The sequence below is a fragment of the Lacerta agilis genome, chromosome 15, assembly GCF_009819535.1.
Source record: "Lacerta agilis isolate rLacAgi1 chromosome 15, rLacAgi1.pri, whole genome shotgun sequence".
In the NCBI taxonomy this organism is placed as follows: domain Eukaryota; kingdom Metazoa; phylum Chordata; class Lepidosauria; order Squamata; family Lacertidae; genus Lacerta; species Lacerta agilis.
This window is the reverse complement of record NC_046326.1, coordinates 31,112,653-31,137,479: the sequence shown is the minus strand read 5'-3', so window position 1 is coordinate 31,137,479 and position 24,827 is coordinate 31,112,653. Positions and strand designations below refer to the sequence as shown.

The following is a 24,827-nucleotide window of genomic DNA, read 5'->3' as shown; positions in this document are numbered from 1 at the left end:
AAAGGCTCGCCAGGGTTTCAGGAAGGAGCCTACCTGGAGATGCCAGTGGAGGTTGGAACTGAGACTTCTGGCATGCAAAGTAGATGCTCTACCACTGAGCTATGGCCCTTACCTTCAAAATAAACCAAGACTCTGGTCCTCATGGTTCTGGAAACATGGGTCTCCCCTAACCCTACCTAGAGATGCTCTTGGTGATTGGAGCTGGATCTTCAGCATGCAAAACCTACAGCCCTTTCTTAAACTTTTGGGGTCAAACCTTTGACCTCTGTCTTAGTAGCAGTAAATGTTTCTTCACCTCCCCAAACAGGACCAGCAGGGTATAGCTAACATCCCATGCTAAGCCTAAGGTTACCCGGGGATGGCTGTCACTCTGATTTTGTGTCATTGCTGTTTTGCACCCCCTCTCTCAGAATTTGAGCCCAAAAAGTTTGGCAACTAGAGCCAAGGGGACCTGGGTTCCAAACCCACAACCGACCGCAAAGCTTACTACGCAGTCACTGTCCACCAAGCCTACCTCGTGGGGCTGTTGTCATGAGGATGAGAAGGGGAAGGAGCATGCAAGCTATTCTGAGCTCCCTGGAGGAAGCTGTGCAAGAAACAAAAGACTCCTAGGAACTGGAACCGCCCCCTCCCCTGATTTCCAGAGAATCTCAGCGTACGCAGACCCATCTATTTTCTCCGGCAGCGACCATGGAAATTGGGATTTTGCAACACGTAAAAAAGCAAAAACGCAACTACTACCCCCCCATCCAAACAAACAAACAAACCAGCAGCTCATTCCTTTGAATTCATTTTCATTCCACCTCGCCCCTCTTTCGATTGTGTTAAAAATATATATGCAGCAGAGTTTTGAAATGCCAGGAAACAGCAGGTCAGCTAATGCCAGGGACAGGTACCTGGGGAGTTACGCTGCACAAGGGCAAGAAAAACAGATTTCCGCCCTCCAGAAGCCACATTTCCATGAAAGGCGGAATAACATTCTGATAAACAGGGCCCTGGTTGAACAGGGTTGAAATCCTTCCTGGGTGCAGTACGTCAAAATTGTTGAGCTTCGGGGGGGGGGGGGACATCTCCCCCTGCTTGCCAAATGTCCAGGTTTTCCTGGGCATTTAGCCATTCCGCTAGTTAGGTATGGCAGCCCTAGCTAAACACCAAATGGCACCTTAAACCTAGGTTACGGTCACCACAGCAGAATGTTTAGGTGCCTTTTTGTTGTTTCAATGACATTAATAATAATGATGATGATGATGATAAATAATTTCATTTCTATGCCACTTTGTATTTTAAATACAGGATCTCAACGCAGTTTACAGCACTTTAAAATATTGAATACAACAATCCAAAATAAAAGCAATTCAAGCTTCAAGGAAAATATTTCAGATCCTTCTTGAAGTGACATTTTGCTTCCCCCATATTTATTTGCTTGCTTAATTTATATAGCTTCTCCACACCAGACGTACTCTAGGAAGCCAGTGCAATTGTAGTGGTGAGAGTGTCAGACTGGGACCTGGGAGATCAGGGTTCAAATCCCCACTCGGTCAGGAAGCTCACTGGGTGACTTTGGAGTCAGTGACAGCCTCTAAACCTCCTTCACAGGGTCGTTGAAGGGCTTAACCAAGGAGGGGAGGGAACCATGTGCTCCTTGGACAAAAAGGTGGGATATAAATGCAAAAAAAAATGAGCTCTTCCGCTTGCCTGCATAAGAGAGCTGGAGAGGCCAGCCAGATGGAGATGTCAGTCACCAACCTGGCATCCAGGGATCTCCACATGGTCACAACTGGACCCGCACCTGGCACAAAACGCACCTGGCTAATTTCTAACACCGGGTATACTTTACCACTGCAGAAATTTACGCACACCAAAATCCAATATAGTCATTCCGGTTTATTGTTTCCTTCCTGGTAGTATAGCCTCCAAATTTCAACCATTTTCATAACCAAACAAAAAGCATCCCACAGAACTTTTGGCCTTGGGTTACTTTTTTTTGTGCTCCATGCAATGTTGATGAGCGGAAAGAAAGAAAGAAAGAAAGAAAGAAAGAAAGAAAGAAAGAAAGAAAGAAAGAAAGTGTCCTGTGTGGGTTTTCAGGGGGGAACCAACCAGGAGAAGCAGTTAAGTGCTCTTCTTGTGACTCAACAGGCATGGCTTTATTTGGGGACCACCAAAAACAATAGCCCAAATTTTCATCTCCACTTGAAACAGCCTTGCTGCACCATTCAGATATCAGCGCATTTGTTTAAGGTATCTTTAAGCCGCCCTTCACCAGCTGGTCCCAGGAACAGAGCAATAAAACAGCCACTATCTATACGGAATTAAAGCACCCTTAAAAGGTCCTTAAAACACACAAGGTGAGCTGGCAGCAGGTGTCAGACAGCTTCAGATTGGGTGATTCATGCTGTTTCTTTGCCAAAGACCTGGGCGAGGAGGTATTTGTGTGCATCAGTCAGTGAAAAGTCATTGAGGTTTATGCAAGTTGCTCCTTAAACATTTCCCACCTTTAAACTCTTACTTTCGGCTAAAGAACCACCCCTTTGTTTTTAAAGATGGGGCCACATGGGCGTAGCCAGGACATAAGTTAGTGCAGGGCAGGACATTCACCTGCCATCATCCTCTGTCTGGCAGATTTGGACAGAAATGTCTCAACAACAGTTGTTTTAAATTACTTCCTTTTGGCCCCAAGCGCTCAGAGAAATCTGCCGCGCAGTTAATGAGTATATTTTGCAAAACTACAAAGGACTTGCCTTTTTATCTAAACTAAAAAGATTTCTTGGATTTGCTGAAAACCTTTTCAGCACTTCCTTCTCAAATTCCTCCTCCCCCCCCCCCAATGCAGCGAGCATTTCAATTTCAAATATTCTGATTCTTTCTACTTTTATTCAAATGTTTTTATGCATTTATTTGATTTAGTAGGTGGGTGGGTGGGGGCGTGGGTGGGGGAGTGGAACTTAAGTGAAAACTGAAAAACCCAGTTACAGGTAGGTAACCGTGTTGGTCTGCCATAGTCAAAACAAAATAAAAAATTAAAAAATCCTTCCAGTAACATCTTAAAGACCAACTAAGCTCATACCAAGAACAAACTTAGTTGGTCTCTAAGATGCTACTGGAAGGATTTATTTTATTTTATTTTATTTTTTACTCAAAAACCCGACGCAGATAGATTTACGGGGCACTTGCATCCCATGCTGGCTTCCACTTTATTTCAGGGGGCAGCCAAACATCCCAAACAAAGCTGTGTGCCCTGTGGCAGGGCAGGAAAGAGAGCATCTTAACCCGCTTCCCTGGACTGGTTTTTGTTTTGGAAATCATGCAGAATTCTTTCTTTCTTTCCCAACCACAGAACTGTAGAGTTGAAAGGCTGTCTCGCAGCAATTCTCCTGTGTATGGTGCGAACACAGCCTAAGTACCGGTCAGAGGCAGAAGCCGGGAGACCAAGGGAGCTCCGTTTGCAACGTCCAGCCATGCCAATGGGTGTGCGCAGATTTTACGAAACAATTATTTGATACGACCCGTGCTTCCCACCATCGGGGAAGCAGCTGGCAGCCCTCCACCTCGGCCCCAGCAGCTTCTCGCAAAAAAACGGTTAGGGAGGCTTTAATCCGACGGAAGAATGAATCTCACAAACACAGAAAGCGCGTCATGGAAACAGTCGAGAAGCGGCAGAGTCGCTCTCTCTCTCTCCCCCCCCCCTCCGGCACACACGCACCCCCAGCAGCCCCATGTCAACTCACTCTGAGCCACAAAGTTCATCTCTTTTGTGCTGCTTTCAGAAAGTAATGCTCACTGCACTCTCGATACCAATGCCTCCCATTTGAGGGATAGGTTTCAGAAGAGAAAAAATCTATTCAGAACATCGTCACAGCAGGAAAAGAAAGAGTGAGGTATATATTTTGAGGGGTTAACTGGCCAAGCTGTCTCTCTTTACCCGGGTTTTTTTTTTTTTTTTTGCTCTTTTCTGTACCTTTTCCGACTCGACAATATCCTATTTGAGTTGGGAAAGGTCCAGAAATGGATAACCAAAATGACTGAGGGGATGGAGTGGCTCGGCTATGAGGAAAGGTCGCAGTGTTCGGGACTTCATATGTTAGAGAAAAGGCCAGGGAGAAGTGGCACAAAGAATTATGCGCAGCGTGGAGAAAGCGCATAGGGGAATGTTTCCCCTGCAAGAACTCGTGGACATCGCATGAAGCTGAATGTGGGAAGATTAAGGACAGATAAAAGAAAGCCCTTCCTCACGCAGTGGCCAGTTGAACCATGGAACTCACTCCTGCAGGAGTCGGGGATGGCCACCAACCTAGATGGCTTTAAAAGAGAATGGACACATCCTCTTCCCTCCCCATCCCATTTTCCTTTCGTGCCATGCCTTCTTAGATCAGCCCAAGAGTAGGGACCACACTGTATTTCGTCGAGATGTAAGCTGCCTTGGGAGCCTTTCTAGCTGAAGAGCAGGATATAAATGCTGCTGAAATTGTGGGCTGGGATGTATCAGTATTCAAGAGTGGCAAGACAGAAGGCGTTGAAGAAGGCTACGCAGCTTGTGCAAAACCAGAGGCCAGAGAATCATAGAACTGGGAAGGGGCATCAAGGGGCATCTAGTCCAACCCCCGGCAATGCAGGAATCGCAAAATAATCCCTGTCAGATGGCCATCTAACCTCTGCTTAAAAACCTCCCACAAAGGAGGGTCTGCCATGTTCTGAGGGAGTCCGCTCCACCGTCGAACAGCTCTTGCGTTCAGGAAGTTCTTCTAATGTCATATTAACCACTCTGAGCATCTTACTGATCAAAGAGCAGGGTGAAGACATTTTCTGATTTTTAAAGTGAGTCTCAGAACCTCAGCCCCCAGGAGAAGAGACTGCTCTCGCGTTTGAATCCTGCTTGCGGGTTTCCCAGAAGAGGCATGTAGTTCGCTACTGTGAGAACAGGATGCTGGACGACTAGATGGGCCATTGGCCTGATCCAGCAAGCTCTTCTTATGTTCAAGCGTGAGCAACAGCCCATCGTACGTCTCCGAACGAAGCTTGCGGCACAACTCCCCTCTATCCAAATTTCCATGTTTATAGCTGCACCGCTGCCGCCAGCCCAATAGGCTTTGAAAAGTGAAAAGAAATCTTTCCCCAATTCAAAATTCAGGGCTTGCTTAAATTAAATTATGAAGCACCCAAGGCATTTTGAATGTAATCTGGATTTCCCCAGAGGAAAAAAGGATTGGGAGAAGGGGGGGGACACACACACACGGGGACAGAATGTTTATGAATCAGACGGTTTTAAGTGTGTGCATCGGGGGCTGGAAGGTGGGCGATGTGCTGAAGAACAGAAAGTTGAGCTGGATGAGTCAGGAAGTTTTTTTTTTTTAGTTTTTTTTAAGGGAAAAAAGTGTTTCTCCCCCCCCCCAATGCCGTCTCAGAAAGCCAAATATCTGAATAGAAAGAGGGCACCTGTGTCATTTCTTGTTGTTATAAGGCCAGGAAAGTTCCGTGTGCTTGTCTCTTGTGGAAGAAAAGGAAGTCAGAGAGGGAAGAGGGTCAAGTTGCTTCACCCTCCCCATCACCGCCCTCCCCACTGTTTGATCTCCTTCGTAAAAAAACGCCAGAGGACTGTTCACACATCTGCCGCAGAACCTCGCGTTTGGCTCTCCGAAGGCGAGATGAGATGCAAAAGCAGAAGAAAATCTGGAAAGTCTACAAACTAATTTGCTAAGGTCTGCCTTGTCCCTCCCAGCACATTTTACAGATCAAGCTGTTCTGAAGCTTAGCTGGCACTTAATAATAACAATAAAAAAAACAAAGCGTGATGGAAGCAGGAAGCCGGTGTGTGTGTGTGCGTGCGCAGAACACACACACACACACACACACACGGTTATGCAACAAGCAAACAATTTCTTCCTAGCAACCATTTATCACTTTTTTAAAAAAGAAAAAGGGGAGATTAATAATTCTACACATAGCAGATCTGGCTGTGAACCCGCCAGATCCTTCATAACAAAGGTGTCTTCCTCCAAATCCTGGGGAAAGAATCTCTATTCCACAGCTCAAATGCACACACACACACACCCCGGCATCCATATCCACCTCTTGAGGCTCTTCCCTGGGTGCCACCCATCGAAAGCCCTGCATAACAGCCTCCTCAAGTGCTTTTGCTTAGCTGGAAGAAGTTCCCGAAATGTGATCATGCCTCTGGCTTGCCCTACATGGAGGGGTGTGTGTGTGTGTGTGTGTGTGTGTGTGGGCAGAAGGCTCTGAATTTTCCTGAGACTGGAATGTGACCTACTGTATATTGCTCCACCCATTTTTACCTCTGGCCCCGCCCACCAATGACAAGGAGGGCTCCCCGGGAGGTCCCTTCCAGCCCCACCGCTGTATTCTTCTAGTGTTATGAGTTTGTGGCTGCTAGACCACTATAAAGCCCTAGATCCAGTAAGTGTTGGAATTTAATCAAGACTTGGGGTGTTAAACTGGGTGCCAGACACCTTATCCTTGGAACCCGCAAGTGTTAGAAGCTAACCAAGTCAGGTGTTCAGGTAATCACCTAGTTTGATGAAGAAAGCAAGAGAGGGATCTCTATATGAGATGGAAAATGGGTGGGGTCCCTCCCTCCACTTGCGGATAGCAAAAGGGACAAAGCCTGAGTTTAGAGTTGAAAGTGTCTGCAATGTGACCTAAAAGCAAACCTGAAGCTGGAAAGCCAGAGAGGCAGAGCACACATGTTTGATTTCTGGCTATAAGAGAAACAAGACCTTTTGGGGTTGTTAATGCTACGAACCCCTCCATCTCAGGCTCAGGTTGTATAGATGCGTCAATAAACCATAAATCCTAAAGACACCACAGTCTCCACTGTGCCTCATTCCCAAAGGGAAACCTGAACCCCAGGTAAACCCCTGGAATCTCGCACCACTCCAAGACTGGGGTGGCAGGCGAACACAGAAGCAAGAGCAAATGCGAGAAAACAAACCGAGAAATGTTCGCTTGCATTTTCCCCACTTCGAGCAACCCAAATGAAGGAGCTATTTTAAAAGGGGGGCAAACAAATCTAAATGGGACACCTCCAAGCGACTCAATGGGGGGCAAAGGCAGATTTAGGACAGCACGACCGACGTGGTCGCATGTGCCACAGGGGGTGCTGCAGCTATAAGGCAGAATGGAAAGTGAGAGGCAACTAGGCGCCAATTTTTGGCACTGCACAGGGTGCCGCTGAAATTAGAGACACCCCCCCCCAAGGTCTGCCACTGATGGGGACTGAGCATGCTCAGTACCGCCCCATGGGGTGGGAAACAGAACCACTGGCATCACCCCAGTAAAAGAAAACTGGGAACAGCAGCCGGAAATGGAATTACGACTCAAATTTTTGTCCTACGCGCAGGAAAGTAGATGGAGCCCATGGATTCAAGATTCACTCCTGGAGAAGCAGCGCCTTACAGAAGAGAAGTGTATCATGGGAGCTGCCCCTCCTATTTGGGACATGGAGGTTCAAAAGCGCCCCACAAAGACATCTATTCCCTGGAGTAACAAAGCACCAGCATATCTATCAGCCCCCAGGGCAGAATTTATTATTTATCCCTTTCCCCCCTCAAAACTGCCTTGAAATGCAGGCAGTTTCTTTACTCAGGAAGGTGCCTTAAGGTCCCCTGTCACATAGTACATTTAAAGCACCATGTAGCAACTTTCAAGAGTCATATGGCTTTCCCCCCAAAGAACCTGGGAACTGTAGTTTCTTAAAGGTAAATACAACCAAGCAGTATTTACGTTTTTGTGAAATGAAATGAAAAAATAAGGGTGCTGGAAGCTGTCAGGAGGCCCCCATTCCCCTAAAAATCAGTGTTAGAAACTGGGGTAGAAGCGCTAGGAGCCAAATGGCTCCTGGAACCTGGGCTGTGGGCGCCAAAACAGAATGTCTAGTTGCCATGTGGCAACAAATTTCATTTATTATTTTGATAAGCATGAACTAACACACAATCCAAATAAGTCACACATTTTTAGCGGAAATTGTTAACACATGTTTAATTTGGTGTTTCCAATAAAAACAATGGTACCATACTTCAGTTTTCAAAACACTCTGTTGTTAAATTCCTTAACGTGTTGCCTATCCTTAACATATACTTCGAGGATTCAAAGCACACACCGGTACATTATTTCAATAATCCTTAAGTGTCAGCCAGGCGCAAAAAATGGGCATCCAGACTTTTTGAGGTGCTTGCAAATGGAGAATCTTTAGGTGCAAAATGTGCCTGGTGCCCTGCTGATTTCGAACCCTGCCTAAAATACTACAAAGTTTGGGCTTGCGCAGGGTATCATATTTCAAAAGGTTACCAAAGTCCCTCCCTGATCCCATGCACAAGCAGTATATATATATATTGCTCTTCCAATTGAAAACCCAGAACACTACCCACTATACAGTCACACCTCTTGTTACAAATGCTTCAGGGTGTGTACAACACGGGTTACGAATGCGTTACTTCCGGGTTCAGCGGTTCGTGCATGCGCAGAAGCGCCGAATCGCGTCGCGCACATGCGCAGACACAGTGCTTCAGGTTACTTCAGGTTACGCACGTCACAGGTTACGAACGGGGCTCTGGAACGGATCCCGTTCGTAACCAGAGGTACCACTGTAATAAAAACAATCACCACAAGTTAATTCACAACCTCATTTAGGAAAAAAAGTCAAAACATGTTCACACACTGAGGGGGTGCACTTCAGCTATTTTTTGAGGGGGAAAGAAGTGGAGACTTATTGGTGGTGGCTCCGCATGAGGTAGCTGTGGCAGCCATTTTTTCTTTCAGAAGTCCACTGGGAACAATACTTTGTCACCACAGTGAACTTCCTCAGTGAACTTTCGTGGTGGGGGTGGCCACTAGGCACCTCACAAAAACAAAACCGCCAACAACAGGGTCTCCAACGAAAATCTTAGCTGTTAGGTTGGAGACTCATCTAAAGACTCTGGGCCAAAGTAGGATTTGAACCCAGGACTCTGCAGTCCTAACCCAAAACCACATTTCAATGAAAGATGTATGCCTTTAAAAAACAGTTGCTTTGTAGATGGGAGCCCTGGTTGTTCATTTGTGGAAAAGGTCACGTCCCCTCGTTTTAAGCACCCGTAAGATTACAAAGAGGGCCAATTTCTCACAACAATGTGGGTTTTTTTTGTTTCTGATGGGAGAAACCGCCACCAACTGGACTGTCTCCAAAGAAGCTGCCTCCAAAAAGCGTAGGAATGATTCACTTTAATTTGGCTGCGCTCGATCTCTGAACGCCTTCCAGGATGCAGCAAGCTACAACCTTCTTTTAATTATAGAATTACAAATAAATACCATTCCCAAGAAACAGCGTTCCATTAATTTATAAATGGGCTCCACTCTGACGGCAAAATTATCCATCATAAACAAGCCGTTCTGCACATTGTCGGATGGAAAAGGAGCAAATCGTCAAGGGAAGCCTACCTGGCCATTGTGGCCTCAGTCCCAGCTTAAGGCAGGTCATGACCAAATACAGTGGTACCTCGGGTTACAAACACCTCAGGTTACAGACGCTAACCCAGAAGTAGTACCTCGGGTTAAGAACTTTACCTCAGGATGAGAACAGAAATCGTGCGGCCGGTAGCGGGAGGCCCCATTAGCTAAAGTGGTACCTCAGGTTAAGAACAGACTTCCGGAACAAATTAAGTTCGTAACCAGAGGTACCACTGTACCACTAAAAGGCTGCACCGTATCCTTAAAGCACTCTGAAACCACTTTAGACCATCACGGCTTCCCCCCCAAGGAATTCTGGGAATTGTAGTGATGCCAGAGGCATGCGCTAAACACCGCACATGATGTCACAGGCGTGTACTGCGGCACTGAACCCCTCCACTGTTGGGCCCAAGATGGCACCTCTGTCGCACACACAGCTCTCTCCTCTGACATCTTGCTGCCACTGCTCACCTCACCGCTGCCTGAAGCGTCTTCCTGACTTTGCCTAATGGTAGGGCCAGCTCCTTACTTTACTCACAGGGTTGTTGTGAGGCTAAAATAGGGAGGAAAATAACCATGCATGCCACCTTGAGCTCCCTGGAAGAAAAGCAGGACATAACCACATTAAAGAAATAAAAAATAATATATCTTTGCAACAGGTTCACTGACTATTTGGGGGCACATATTCTAATTATTACATTCACAACCCACCTTCCCTCCATTAGGGGAGCACGGCCGGTTTGCGTTTTAGCGTTGCACAGGGCGCCGCTGAAGTTTGGAAGCCCAAAGCCCACCACTGCCAAGGGCCTCAAGATGGTGTACATAGTTCTCCTGCTCACAACAGCCCTGTGAGGTAGGCTAGGCAGAGAGGCTATGACTTTCCTATGAGCTTCGTGGCTGAGTGAGGACCCTGGTCTCCCAGGCCCTATACGTTAACAGCTATAGCACACTGGCTCTGAAGACTATTGGTCCATCAAACTTAGTGCTGTCAACACTGGCTGGCAGCAGCTTTCCGGGGTTTCCAATGGGTTTCCCTAGTTCTTCCCGACTAATACCAGGGATTGAACCTGGGACCTTTCACATGCAAAGCAGATGCTCTTCCCCATTTCTCTACACGGTGAAGAAGGGTTTCCAATTTCAGTTTCATCTAGCCAACTGACCCAACAAAACGCAGCAGCTTTTCTTCCAGGGGTTGCCAGTCCTGGTGTCTTCCAGATGTTGGTGGCTCCAGTGATGGAGCGTAGCAGCATCTGGTGGGGTGCAGGTTCTCCACTCCCATTTCATAAAATGCAATGTGCTATTATAAACCAAAGGCTCAATTGAACGCCAAAGATTTGTAGGGTCTCGGCGGTCTCCACTATATCCACAGAGCTGTAGCTCAGTGGCAGATGGGTGGTAGACCTTTGCATTCAGAAGGACCTGAGGTGAATCCCCAGCATTTCCTGGTGGGACTGGGAATGTTCCTTGTCTGAAGAGAGCCAACACTGCCACTCAGTTCAAGGCAGCTTCCTACATTGTTGGCTAGGAAGTTTAGAGTGCATTCGCCTTGCAGATCAGCTGGGGCTCAATCCCTCCTGATTTCCTGTGGAACTGCCCAAAGCACCTGTTGCATAAGATCCCTGATCCTGAAGGGCTGGTTAACTCGCACCCAGCCCGATCCTATGCATGCTTGCTCAGAAGTAAGACTCGCAAAGTCCAGCAGCGCCTAGTAAAAGCTCACCAGATGGCAGCCGTCGATCACCTTCAACCTCCAAAGCCATCCCTCGAGTCTGTAAAGAAGCCAGAGTTGGGTGCGAGTTCAGGAGCCGCCAAGTTGGTCAGCGGAAAGACACCTTTCGGTGCACAAGCTGGCCAGAGGGGCATTCCCCAACGGTGTGCGAAATTAGCCAGGCACCAGGCCCATCTTGCGACTGGCGCAGGTCCAGTTGTGACCACATCTAGCTTGGTGACTGACATCTCCACCTGGCTGGCACCATCCAGTTTTCTTAAGCAGGTAAGCAGAAGAGCTTATTTACTGCATAGGTATCCCATATATTTTCTTTATAATATAAAGCGGTATAGAAATGAATAAGAATAATTATAATAACAGTCTCCACTGGGAGGGGGGGGAATGGCGCCTGGATATACCATTGCGGCGACCATAAGCTATGTTAAGGTGCGTTTTGGCAGTTAACTTATATATCTGAGCTTCTAACACTGTTCCCTGACACCCAAAGGGTAGCATTCCCTGTCCCATCAAATCAGGCTTGAAAGAACAGGTTGCAGTGTGTGGCTCTATGTGTGGGGGTGCCCACAACAATTTTTGTTTTTCTGGTTTGCAAGTGTGCCCCTGGGTGCAGGAAGGTTGATAGTGCCTGATCCAAGCCATTCAGCAGAGTCGGCCCAAGACATTTTGCAGTCTGAAGAATATGTCAAGATAGTGCTCCCCACTATCTTGGGCAGCTGAGTCTTAACGCTGAAGACAAATTAGCATCCTCTATGGTGCCCAAGGACAGAGGGCTAGCAAAGAGAAGGCTGCATAGCATGCCCAACTGAGTTCACTACCTCCGTCTCAGTATCTGCCACCCAAGGCAGCTGCCTCACTCCATGCAGCAACAGGGCTGGCCATGCCCTAAAAATTTACAAGAACGGAGATTCCGACTAAACGCCAGGAAGAACTTTCTGGCAGCGAGAGCCGTTCTACTTCATTGGAGGTTTTTAAAAGCAAAGCTTGGATGGCCATCTGTCATGGATGCTTTAGTCGTGATTCTTGCATTGCAGGGGGCTGGACTAAATGACTCTCGGGGTCCCTTCCAACCCAACAATTCTATAATCCAGAGAGTGTTGCAAGAAAGGGCTTTGCTTCAGAAATTCAACAGGCTCCCTTCCATTCTACCCACTGACATAAGTAGCCTTTAAAAGAACACACACAGAGAGACAAATATGCATCCTCTAAAAATAGGATGCGCAGATGATCACAAATTGCTTCTGAAACTCATTTAGTTTTACAAAGTTTTTTTTTAAAATTAATTGCCCTTTAAAAAACCCAACAACCTGGCACAACCCATCCTCCAACTTTTGATATTTCCCCCCCCCCCACGCACACACTTTTCATTTCAGCTTCATCAAAGCTATTTGCATATGCAAATATTGGTTGGGCTGCATAAGGACTTTCCAATGAGCTTTCTTCTAATCAGATAAATATTGACTCAGGTGTGGTTGTGTTCCGAGGCTCAGTGGCCAGTTCCACCCTTCTTGTGTAGGGATAACCAAATCTTATTGTCTCGAGGAAAGGTGGCACCTGCAGGAAACAAAGGTCACAGGTCTCTTATCCCTGAGCATCATAAAATCGTAAGGTTGGAAGGGACCCGAGGGTCATCTAGTCCAAACCCCCCTGCAATGCAGGAATCTTTTTGCCCAACGTGGGAATCGAACCCAGACCATGAGATTAAGTCTTGTGCTCTTACCATCCTGAGCTCTCGCAGCAGAGGTGAGGAACCTTTCTCAGCCTGAGGGCCACATGGGAAACCTTCCAGGGGTCACATGCCAGTGGCAGATGACGACAGGTGTGCAGGAGGGTGCGATTCTTACTCTCATACAATAGCGAACATTCCATCCAAGTAAAATACTAGAGTTGCTAGGTCAGGACCTCAGATTTCAGGGCTCAGACCTGAGACCTAGGGGCACCCCCTGTTGATCTCACAGGAGGCAAGCTCCAGTGATGTCATTAAGTATGACTGAGCCCTGGAGATGGAGGTTAATTGGGATTGGAGAGGAAGGGGGGGAGGGCAGACTCCACCCCAAGAATCGAATGCATAATTTGCAGCTGGCTCCTGCCGGCTGAAGCCTGCAAGCTGCAATAATAACTCTTAAGGACTCTCACCCACCTGGAAAGTCAAGCCTTCCTCCTGTCACTATCTTCCCTCCTTCACAGGCCAGGTCTGAGACTGGCAGATGGGCAGGACACCTGCCATTCACCTGACACAATTAAGGTACAGATGACTGACAGGTGAGTGGTCCTGCCCACCTGCCAATGTTGGCCTGCAGGGTTTGGTAGGGATGATAATAATCTGTTCTGGGTTAGATGGAGTGGCTACCAAAGAACGTACTAGCCCAGTGGGGGCCTTATTTCCAAGTCAGAGCCCTTCCCCTCTAGATGATTTGGACTACAACTCCCATCATCCTCTCTGGCAACTGGCCACTCTGGCCAGGAGATGAGAGTCCAGTACAGGCACCCCCAAACTCGGCCCTCCTACCCAAACTCAGCCTTCAACTCCCATCATCCCTAGCTAAAAGGACCAGTGGTCATGGGTGATGGGAATTGTAGTCCCAAAACAGCTGGAGGGCCGAGTTTGGGGGGGGGGGGTGGCCTGGTCCAGCAACATCTAAGAGAAGCACCAGCCTGACAGCAAGAACCATCTAGAGCAGTGTTTCCCCAAACTAGGGTCTCTAGGTGTTTTTTGGACTACAACTCCCATTATCTCTAGCTAACAAGACCAGTTGTCACGAATGATGGGAGTTGTAGTCCAACAACCTCTGGGAACCAGGGTTAAGAATGGCTGATCTAGAGCACCATGGCTCCCTCCCCTCTAGAGTGGTCAATACTGTGAGACGTGGGGTGATAGACTGAATCAGTACACTCCCACCCTGACCCACGCCACCTCTGCCAATCCTGGCTCCTGCACAACGCCACCCTGAGTATTCATTGCATGAATGGAGAGCTGGTGTAGCCACATGGACCTGGGAGACCAGGGTTCAAACCCCCACTCAGCCATGAAGCTCACTGGCTAACCCTGGGCCAGTCTCTGCCTCTCAGCCTAACCTAACCTCACAGGGTTGTTGTGGGGATTAAATGAGGAAGAGGAGAACCATGTGCTCTACCTTGTGCTCCTTGAAGAAATAGGTGGAGATATAAATGCAATAAATAAGTAAATGATATTCCATCCTTCCTCTAAGATCAATGATTTCATGCATGGTTCTCCCCTGCCTCATTTAATCCCACAACCACCGCTGTGAGGTAGGTTAGACGGAGAGGTAGTGTCTGGGCCCCAAGGTCACCCAGTGAGCTTCATGGCCGAGTGGGGGTTTGAAACACATCGTCTCCCAGGTCCCGGGGACCCTCAGGGTCCCTTTCAACTCTACAATTCTGTGCTGGAATGTTGGAAGGGTCAAGGCTCCGTGGCAGGACATCCGTGGCTTTTCATGCCCAAAGTCCCAGTTTCAATTCCTTTCAGCAGCTCCAAGCAGGTATGAGAAGACAACTACCTACACGAAATCCTAGGGAGCTGCTGCCAGTCAGTGTAGGGAACACCCAGCTAGATGGATTCAGGCACACACACATTGTAAGAGACCGAGGGTCTGATCCAGGTACAGAAAGCAGCTTGCTAATGTTCCTGTGTTTACTCTGCCCAAATGACCCAAATCCCCCTCCAGAAGCCTCTTTCCAAAACCTGCTTCCAGGGTCACTTGCAGCCCCAAAATTCACCCACACCCATTCACCAACTTACAGACACATCAACCCCCCAGCCAAGTCCCAACACAGAGCAGTTCCCCAAAGACCTAGGCCAACCACTCTCCTCAGAATGCTCAGGACTGCATCCTTTTCCAGGAGTCAAACCAGGTGCTCTGCCCTCCGCAAATCCAGGTGTCCCCTCCCTGCTCTCCCTCCCTGGCCCAGGCTGACCAGATTCACAATCGCAGCTCCAAGCACTTCTCATGGCAGGGGGCTGGGCTAGATTGACCCTTGGGGCATCTTCCAAGTCCGCGATTCTATGATTCACCTTCCCAGTAACTCCTAAGCAAACAGCCTTCCAGGGCCTGCCCAGGGCCCCAGCCAGTTCTTCCTTGACCACCATTGTCCATAACCAATGGCCGATGCCAGCCTTGTCTTTCAATGCCCAAATAATCTCTGACCTCCACCCTGCCACAGTCTCCAAACCTAACCTCAATTTATCCCTGAAGCAACATTAAAAAAATAAATAAAAAATCAGTCGCTCCTCTTCCCCTGTCCAAGCATAAAAGCTGCCATTTCAGAGCTCTCTCAATGGAGCTTCCAGGGTCCAGGGCATTCTGGCTGTAAATGTAAGATTACAAGGGGCAATACAAAGGGGAGCAAAAGGCTGCTTTTTCAGACATCCCGGAAGCCTTGTGCAGACTTCTACGGAAGAGGCTGCTCAGCTAAATGGAACCTGTGGTTTGGATCTAGCAGCAGGGCCCTCTTTGTGTGCTTATTTTAAAACTGATCACACAAAGTCCTCAGAGGAGGGATCCAATTAATGGCTGTTCCGTTGCAGCATCTCAATGGAACTAGCATGCTTAGGGGCAGTCTATCTCTGAAAGCAGAGCCAGGGGGTTCTTGCCTTCATGCTGCTGCTCTCGGGCCCTGCAAGGACTGGCTGCAGTTCTTGGCAACTGTACTTCTCTCTCTCTCTCTCTCTCTCTGCCCTTTGGCTTCAGGATCCTACCACCCCACCGCCCAAACGGGATGGCACTCCCATGCCCCACAGAGCCACCCGAATCCAGCCCCACATAAACCCCACAGGACACCCAACCATTAAAGTACCTCCCTTATCCCAGATCACACACCCTGTTTATAAACTCTCTGTTTAGGTGGGCCCCTTTCAAGAGCCAACTCCCAGCGGATGAGGTCCCTTTGCCCCCATCTTAATATTTGAGGGAGCTGCTGGGGCCCTCAAAGTCGATGGACGTTGTCATTCAAATGGTGTGTATGCATGTGCCACATCATGAGATGATTATGCAGGGTGGGGCTTACCTGCCCCCCCCCCATATTTTATTCAAGTTGGCATCCCTGCAAGAACAGACTCGTAGAAATCAGTAGGAACCAACCATTCAAAGCACTCTTACACCACAGTCAGTCATGCCTCCCCTGCCCCAAGGATCCTGGGAACTGTAGTTGAAGGATGCTGCCATTCTCAGCACCCTTATAAACTACAGTTCCCAGGATTCTTTTTTGTGGAGGGGGCGGCCAGCCATGCCCGTTGCAATGGTATCAGTGCGCTTTGACTGCATGGCGTGGCTGCGACCTGAAACCATAGGTTTCTATGGGTCTACTCAGGTAGGGCAGGCTAACCCTGGCTCCAACCCCCAAACCCATCCTGATTACATCGCCGTTCTGAAAGCCACCATCGCGGTTCTCCGGCGGTAGGGAGCGAGGCGGCTTCGGCCCCAGCAGGACTCACTCACCGTTGGCGCCGTACTTCTCCCGGTTCCGCCGCACCTGCTCCGCGCTCAGCCCGCAGCTTTCGCGCACGCCGAAGCGCCGCAGCACCTCCTCGGCCGTCGAGCTGTGCGCGCTCTCCATGACGCGCGGCTGGAGCGCTCCGGCGCCCGCTCGCCTCGCCTGGCTGTGCGCTCCGGCGGCGCCGCCCGATCCCTTGAACGCTGCCCGGTTACTGGACCGGCTCCGGAGGAGGAGGAGCCTAATCTGGCTGGACAACGGTGAAAAGAAGCAAGCCGGCCGCAGGTTCCCACCTACTCCAAAGCCAAATCGCGCAACCCGGATTGCAATAAATAATAATAATAATAATAATAATAATAATAATAATAAAATAATAATAAAATATAACCCTGGGCGTTTTTTTATCTCTCCAAGTCCCTCGGTCTCAGCCTGCCCCGATCTCTCAGGAAGGGACTCCTCCGAGCCGAGCCCAGCCGGGCACCTTCCGCTTGGCCCCGCGATCAGCCCTCTTCGCTTGCGCGCTCACAGCCGCGGAGCCCGTCCGCAGAGCCTGCCCGGGCGTTCCGCTACTGCCGCTGCCATGCCGCGCCTTGCAAAGTTACTTTCTCTCCACTCGGGTTTCCCTGAGCCAGGCCCCGCCCTCTGCCTCCAGCGCCCGGCCTCGCCTTCCCCCAGGATCGCTCGCCTCGATCACCTGCGATCGCTCGCCCTTTTTGTACGATTTTTTGGGGGAAGTGTTATTATTGTGATTCTTTAAGCCTCGCTGCTGAGCGCGCGGCGGCTCCTCCCTCTCCCTCCTCCAGCCTTCTCCATTCACAAGCTACCTGCCGCCTCCCGATTGGTTCCGGCACACCCTTGATACCTTCCTGCCCTTCTGCCATTGGCTATGAGAGGCGTTCCGATTTGCATAGGATTTCTCTCTTTCCCCCCACCCGGGGGAGGGCGCTTTTTTAAGGTTTTTTTTTTTTAAGGAATTCCCATCGCTGCAGCGATTGGGGGCGGGGCACAGCTGCACCTGTTGGATTTCTGCCTGCCACACACCTGCTATTAACAGTTCCCCGCCGAAAGCTCTTGCTGCCTGAAACAGAGAAATTAGTACACATACATACACACAGAGAATGAGAACTAGATCCTCTCTCTGTGTGTAAAATTAATTCAAAAGGGCACTTCAAAAGGGGAAAAGGGACTTTTCATTCTTCATTTTAACTAAGTAAAATACACTTTTTCCAAATAAAGCAATGTCATGAAACATGTATTTTAATATTAAATGATTGCAATTTCAAGAAACTTGACATTTAAATTTTAATTCAAAATGTTCAGCTTTGTGGGGAGGGGGCATGTTCCAAAAGCCCCCTCAGCATCAATCTCTGGAATGGCTGAAAGAAAGCAGATGACAGCAGGCCAGGTGTCATACAGGGGATACCAATCCCATTCAGAACTATGTTTACTTGTGCATTAACTGTCTCTGTGAATGACATATTGCTTGTGTGTCATCCACTGTAACAGGGGCTTCTGGGCTCTGCAGGCCAGATCCTTACCTAGCACCACCCCTAGGGGCCAGCTTTGACAGGTAGGTGGGTGGGACAACTCACCTGCCAATCACCTGATGCCGCCAATAATTGACAGGCAGGCTGCCCCGCCCACCTTTTGCTCCATTCTCTTATGGAAAACGCCTTAGTAGGAAAAGTGTTTTCCATTTGGCAGGGCAGTTCTACAACCTATAGATTTTTTTTTAATCTTCCATTTGTTAACTGACACCACCATCAGTCTGAATACCAAACGTTCCTCAAATGTTTCCCCAGTTCTTTTTAGTTCCGTGGCACTGTTAGATCCAACATTTCTCTGTAATGAATGGATCTCTGTGGTGTAAACAGAATTGTCAGGATCAGACACAGACCATTCCGCAACAGGTCCTTCATCAAGTGGAAGGACACACTAAGGTGTTGGCAGCAAGTGTGGTCAAGGATGTTAATAGCGCTGAATAGTACGCCACCCAAATCTAGCGGTGCAAGATTCAAGGGGTTCCAGTTGTTTCCCAGGGTCCGTGTTTCCTTTTGGAAATGAGGCAGAGCGGAGACTATGGCGTCTTTAGGATATGGTTTGTTTACACATATATGGAACCTGAGCCTGCGATGGAGGGGCTCAGCATTAACAACCCAAGAGGGTCTTGCTTCTCGCATAGCCACAGCCTTGGATTCCAGCAGAAATCAGGCACGGTGCGCTCTCTCTCTCTCTCCTCTCTCTCTCTCTCTCTCTCTCTCTCGCATTCCAGCCTGCAGCTTTTGCATCTAAGTTACAACATTCTAACCTCTCTAGAGTAAAGGTAAAGGGACCCCTGACCATTAGGTGCAGCCGCAAAAGACTCTGGGGTTGCGCCGCTCATCTCGCTTTACTGGCCGAGGGAGCCAGCGTACAGCTTCGCGTCATGTGGCCAGCATGACTAAGCCGCTTCTGGCAAACCAGAGCAGCGCACGGAAACGCTGTTTACCTTCCCCGGAGCGGTACCTATTTATCTACTTGCACTTTGACTGCTTTCAAACTGCTAGGCTGGCAGGAGCAGGGACCGAGCAATGGGAGCTCACCCCGTTGCAGGGATTCGAACCGCCGACCTTCTGATCAGCAAGCCCTAGCTCTGTGGTTTAACCCACAGCACCACCTGCGTCCCTTAGTAAAGGTAAAGGGACCCCTGATCATTAGGTCCAGTCGCAACGACTCTGGGGTTGCGGCGCTCATCTCGCTTTACTGGCTGAGGGAGCCAGCGTACAGCTTTAAACTGTTGATAAAAAATATCATAGGGGCCTTCTGAGAAGGTATAACACTTGATTGAACCTTAATCTGGATTCAACATGTACCATAACTTTCATTTTTAAAAACCTGGACACAATGACCATTTTACTGAATTGTACTGTTGATAGAGACCAACCACATTTCTGATTGCGATTCATTTACTGGCTGCTACAGTTGTATTGGCCCCTTACAATAAGCATCCTGCCTTGCCAATGGCTACAAAATGGTTTATGAAGTTTTCAGAGTCAGCTGAAATGAAAAGGGAGACAAATGAACAGGCAGTTTGCCCACCCAAGAAACTATCCCTCAGCCTCCTGTCTCCAAACGACAGAGAAATGCTCTCCTTTTCTGATATACTAGAACACACAGTGTAAGACATGGCAAAATATCAAAGACATTATTTTTTAAATGGCAGGGGAGGGGGGAATATTGGAAGAAAACCATCTATTTTAAATTTTTGTTTCTACTCTGCTCTGCAGCCAGGGCTGCTTGCATACAATCAAAGCAAGACAGTTCCTTCCCTCAACTCCAGTAGGGAGTTAGAAAGGAAAAGGCTGAGTTGATAGTTGAATTATGTGAGCTGGAAGCAGGCTGTGAAGCCAGAGAGACAAAGCCATGCCTGATTTCTGCTGGAATCCAAGGCTCTGGCTATGGGAGAAGCAAGGCCCTCTTGGGCTGTTACTGCAGGCTGCATATACAGGTGAAACTCGAAAAATTAGAATATCGTGGAAAGGTTCATTTCTTTCAGTAATTCAACTTAAGAGGTAAAATTAATATATGAGATAGACTCATGACATGCAAAGCGAGATTTGTCAAGCCTTTATTTGTTATAATTGTGATGATTATGGAGTACAGCTGATGAGAACCCCAAATCAACAATTTCAACTTTGGGGGTTTCATCAGCTGTGCGCCATAATCATCACAATTATAACAAGCAAAGGCTTGGCATAATCTCACTTTGCATGTCATGAGTCTATCTCATCATATACTAAACTCCAGTAGCTAATGGAAACAATTGCTTACATAAATGAACTTTTCCACAATATTCTGATTTTTCGAGTTTCACCTTATGTGCAAATAAACCCATGTCTTAAAGGCACCACAAACCCTCTGTAAGCACTGGGAACCCCTGGAATCTCGGACTGCTCAGAGATCAGGGTGGCATGCAAATAAGCACTTGTTAACGCATATGCCTCCACCCTCCCCAAAACAGCCATTCACAAATTATGATGTGATGGTGTTTTATCAATAACTATATGCCTGATACCTGTGTGCGTTGGCAGAAAATAGGTGAGCTTCTGTTTTCCAATCAATAGATGTTTGAGTTAATTGTATCGTTGTCATCCTTTCTTGCTAGATACATAGAAATGTAGGTTGTCGTCACGCCAATAGGAAGCCATACCAGTTGCCACGTAAGGAACAGTGGGTAGGCCCAGGTGAACAGCGGGATTTAACAGAGGGGTGTGGTAGGCAAGTCACTGTGCAAAGCAACTCTGTTAAACATGGCTGAAGAGTAAAAAAATCTTTTAAATAAAATAGTTCAATAAATACCTTTTGAATGCAGAATGTATTGCTGATCTCTGCAAGCCACTCAGAGAACCTTCCCCCCCACCACCACCACCTGGCAGAAGAGCAGAGTAAATATGGTTTAAATAAAATAGTTTAAATACATAGAATCATAGAATTGTAGAGTTGGAAGGCCAAACAATAAAAACAGAGTATTTCTACCTGAGCAGAAGAAACAGCAGCCTTTATCCAAGAGAGGGGTATCTGGCTGTCTGACACCGTTCTGCAAATATGAGAGAATCTAAAAACAGGAATGTCTCCCTCTTATAGTTTAACTTTCCAGGGTTGAGGAGCTGGACTGCTAGTGAAGAGGACGTGCAAGTTCTCCTTTCTTTCAAAAAGAAGGTGTTTATTTTCCTGCTCTCCCTCCCTGCCTGCCCCATATCTGTGAGATTCTATTTTCATATTGCTAGTGGGAGGAAGGTTCAGAGGCTCTGGAGAGCAGCAATGAAGGAGAGGAGGAGGAAGGGGCAGCAGCAGCAGCAAGCATCCTTCCCAGCATGCTTTGCTGCAAGCAGCGTCCACGGAAACCTCAAATAAAGGCAGTGGTGCAACATTGCAAAACTTGTGCTTTTTTAGATGCATCCACCTGCATCCATTCAGAGCTGTAGAAGCGGGTGTAGCTCAGCGTTGTGGAATATCTGCTTTGCATGCAGAAGGTTTAATCGCTGGCATCTGCACGCCCCCACTAAAAAGCTTACCTTGGCAGGTGGGCCATTCCTCGTACTGCATTACTGGGTTGGGGGGGGGAGACATGCAAACTGTTGAGCATCATCAACACCTTACTTTTATGTATGTAGGAAGAAAGCAAGAAGGCAACTGTATAATACGTTCATTCAGAACTGTTCTACATTTATCGATTATTGCAAAACGAAAGCTCAAGCGTTTCTGACATTGTACACACTTAACTGAATGGACATGTCATTATTGATGAAATACATCATAATTTGTGACATAAGAAGAGCGTGCTGGATCAGGCCAATGGTCATCTAATGCAGCCATTTATTCCCACAGTGGCCAACCAGATGCTCTAAATAGGCAGCGGCGGAGAAAGCTGCTTGGGCCGCCTGGGCGCCGCGCCCAGGGATGGAGCAAGTCGCCCATAGGGGCAGGGTGCACCGTGCGGCCTCCGGAGTCCATCTGCCTCCTCCCACTCAGTCGCCCTACAGCTGGGGGAGGTAGCAGGCAGCCTGCATGCGCCCAAGCCACCACGTCACTCCCAGGAGAGACGTGTGGCTCGGTGCGCTGCAGGCCCTGTGGTGAGTGCTGCCCGGCATTTGTCACCCCCTTCAGTGGTGAAACCCGGGGTGGCCCACACCCCCGCACCCCCCTTCTTCCGCCCCTGCCAATAGGAATCCCACAAGCAGGATTCATGCACAAGAGCCTTCTCCCCTCTTGTGGTTTCCAGCAACCAGCATTCAGAAGTGTTGCTGTTTCTGACTGTAAATGCAGAGCATAGCCATCATGGCTAGTAACCAAGGACAGCTCTCTCTCCATGAAGTTACCCAATTCTATTTTAAAGGCATCCAGGTGGCAGCCTTCACTGCCTCCTGGGGTGAGCGGGTTCCACGGTTTAGCAGCGTGCCGCGCGAGAGGATTTGCAAACTGATGCGGACATGTGGAGTTCTGAACTGAGAAAACCGGAGAGGATTTACCCGTCCGTAGTTTGAAGCGAGCACAATTTGTGACACCGGACAACTTAATTACTGCTCATAGGACACATCTGTTAAGGCATCGGCCTTGGCGTCCAATTTCCTGGCTTTGGAGAAACGTAAGCTAAGGCAGACAGATTAAAACACCCTTAAAATCAACAAGGTTTTCAAATCATTGAATGTATTATAAATACTACAATGTACTTCACACACATTATTTCCGTATCTTCACAACAACCCTGCAGAGCAGAGCAGAGCAGAGCAGGAATAATAATAATAATAATAATAATAATAATAATAATAATAATAATAATAATAATAATTATTATTATTATTATTATTATTATTATTATTATTATTTGTACCCCGCCCATCTGGCTGGATTTCCCCAGCCACTCTGGGCGGCTTCCAACAGAAATCAAATACAAAAATATCAAACATTAAAACTTCCCTAAAAAGGGCTGCCTTCAGGTTTTTCTGAATGTCAGGTAGTTGTTTATTTCCTTAATAATCATAGACTCATAAACTGTAGCATTGAAGGGCCCCAATGGGTCATCTAGCCCAACCCCCTGCAATAATGAGTAGTAGTAGTATTATTCCTATATTTGGGAGGAGACACCATAAGAAGCCATTTGCCTAAGGCTATACTTGGCCAATATACAGGTGGGGTAAGATTTGAACAATGCATCCTGGTCTGTTAGCGCAAAGAGCTGCTGTGCCACCAACCTCAGGTTTGCCCTCAGCCAATCCCTCTCTCCCTTTCTTCTTACGCACAACCAATCAGGGGCTGGCTCCGCCTGCCATTGTCTCTGGCCCCCCTACTGCTGCTCTGCCTCCCCTACCTGTCCACTGAGACACCAGCCGCCCTAGCATTTGAATCCTGGCTCACAGCTCACACCCAGGCAGCTGCTGTATGTCAGACACAGGCTACCTGATAGCTTTACCTGAAAACCTTTCACTAGAGATTTGAACTTGGGACTGTCCACATGCAAAGCACTGAACTACGGCCCTGCCTTTTCTGAGGACAAGCACCTGTTGGAAATCAAGCAAATCAGTCTTCATAGGGGCCGGCTGGTCTCATTTGTGTAACGAGCCTCGTGCTCCCAATTTTGCATGGCATGCAAATTCTGCAACCCAGATTCGGAGAACTTGCATACGGCACACGCACCGCCTCTCCCTCGGTCTTCCCCATCCGTGTTTTAGGAACAGCTGGCGAAAGAACATAAGAAGAGCCTGCTGGATCAGGCCCAGAGCCCATTTGGCCAAGCACCCTGTTCTCAAAGTGGCCAACCAGGTGCCCCAATGGGAAACCCGAAAGGAGGACCCAAACACAAGAGCCCCCTCCTGTGGTTCCCAGAAACTGCTATTCAGAAGCAAGGCTGCCTCCAGCTGTGAAGGCAGAGAGTACAGACACCATGGCTAATAGCCATCAATAGCCCTCCCCTCCATGAATTTGTCCAATCCTCTTTGAAAGCCATCTGTGTTGGTGGTCATCCCTGACTCCTGTGGGAGTGAGTTCAAAGTTCAACTATGCAATTAGTGGAAAAAGTCATTTCTTTTATCTATCCTGAATCTTCCAACATGCAGCTTTGTTGGATGCCCCTGAGTTCTAGTGTTATGAGCGAGATTTTTTCTATGCATTCACTTTCTCGCATGCATAATTTTATCCTCGTCTGTCCTCTTCTTCTTCCCCACTGATGGGAGTTGTTGTCCAAAATATTTGCTTGGAGAAGATTGTTCTAGGTGCTCTTTGGGAGGGAGGGGAACCCTGCGGAACAACCAAAATAGCAGCTCACCATTAAGCAAAAGACAACAACAACAACAACAACAACAACAACAACAACAACAACAACAACAACAACAACAACAACATGGTCAATAGCAGGGGTCAGCAAACTTTTTCAGCAGGGGTCCGGTCCCCTGTCCCTCAGACCTTGTGGGGGCTGGACTATATTTTGAAAATAATAATAATGAACGAATTCCTATGCCCCACAAATAACCCAGAGATGCATTTTAAATAAAAGGACACATTCTACTCATGTAAAAACACACTGATCTCGGACTGTCCGCGGGCCGGATTTAGAAGGCGATTGGGCCGCATCCGGCCCCCGGCCCTTAGTTGGGGACCCCTGGTCAATAGGGATATTTGGAGCCTCTTGCAGCTCCCTCCTCTGCTGGAAGCAACATATTTTTTTCTTTAAATAATA

The 24,827-nt window shown here is 48.0% G+C and overlaps 1 protein-coding gene across 2 annotated transcripts in view; it reads right to left on the bottom strand.

The window, feature by feature from the left end:
• The window catches only part of ATP2A3 (ATPase sarcoplasmic/endoplasmic reticulum Ca2+ transporting 3), an 88,002-nt gene extending 71,139 nt beyond the window's left edge, over positions 1-16,863 (bottom strand). The window contains exon 1 of one of the 2 annotated variants that reach the window (XM_033171528.1): positions 16,621-16,863. In XM_033171528.1, the coding sequence (XP_033027419.1) occupies positions 16,621-16,738 (118 nt within the window). In that variant the 5' untranslated portion in view covers positions 16,739-16,863. The remainder of the gene's footprint in view (positions 1-16,620) is intronic. The other variant, XM_033171529.1, reaches the window with a different exon arrangement.
• Positions 16,864-24,827: the final 7,964 nt, after the last annotated feature.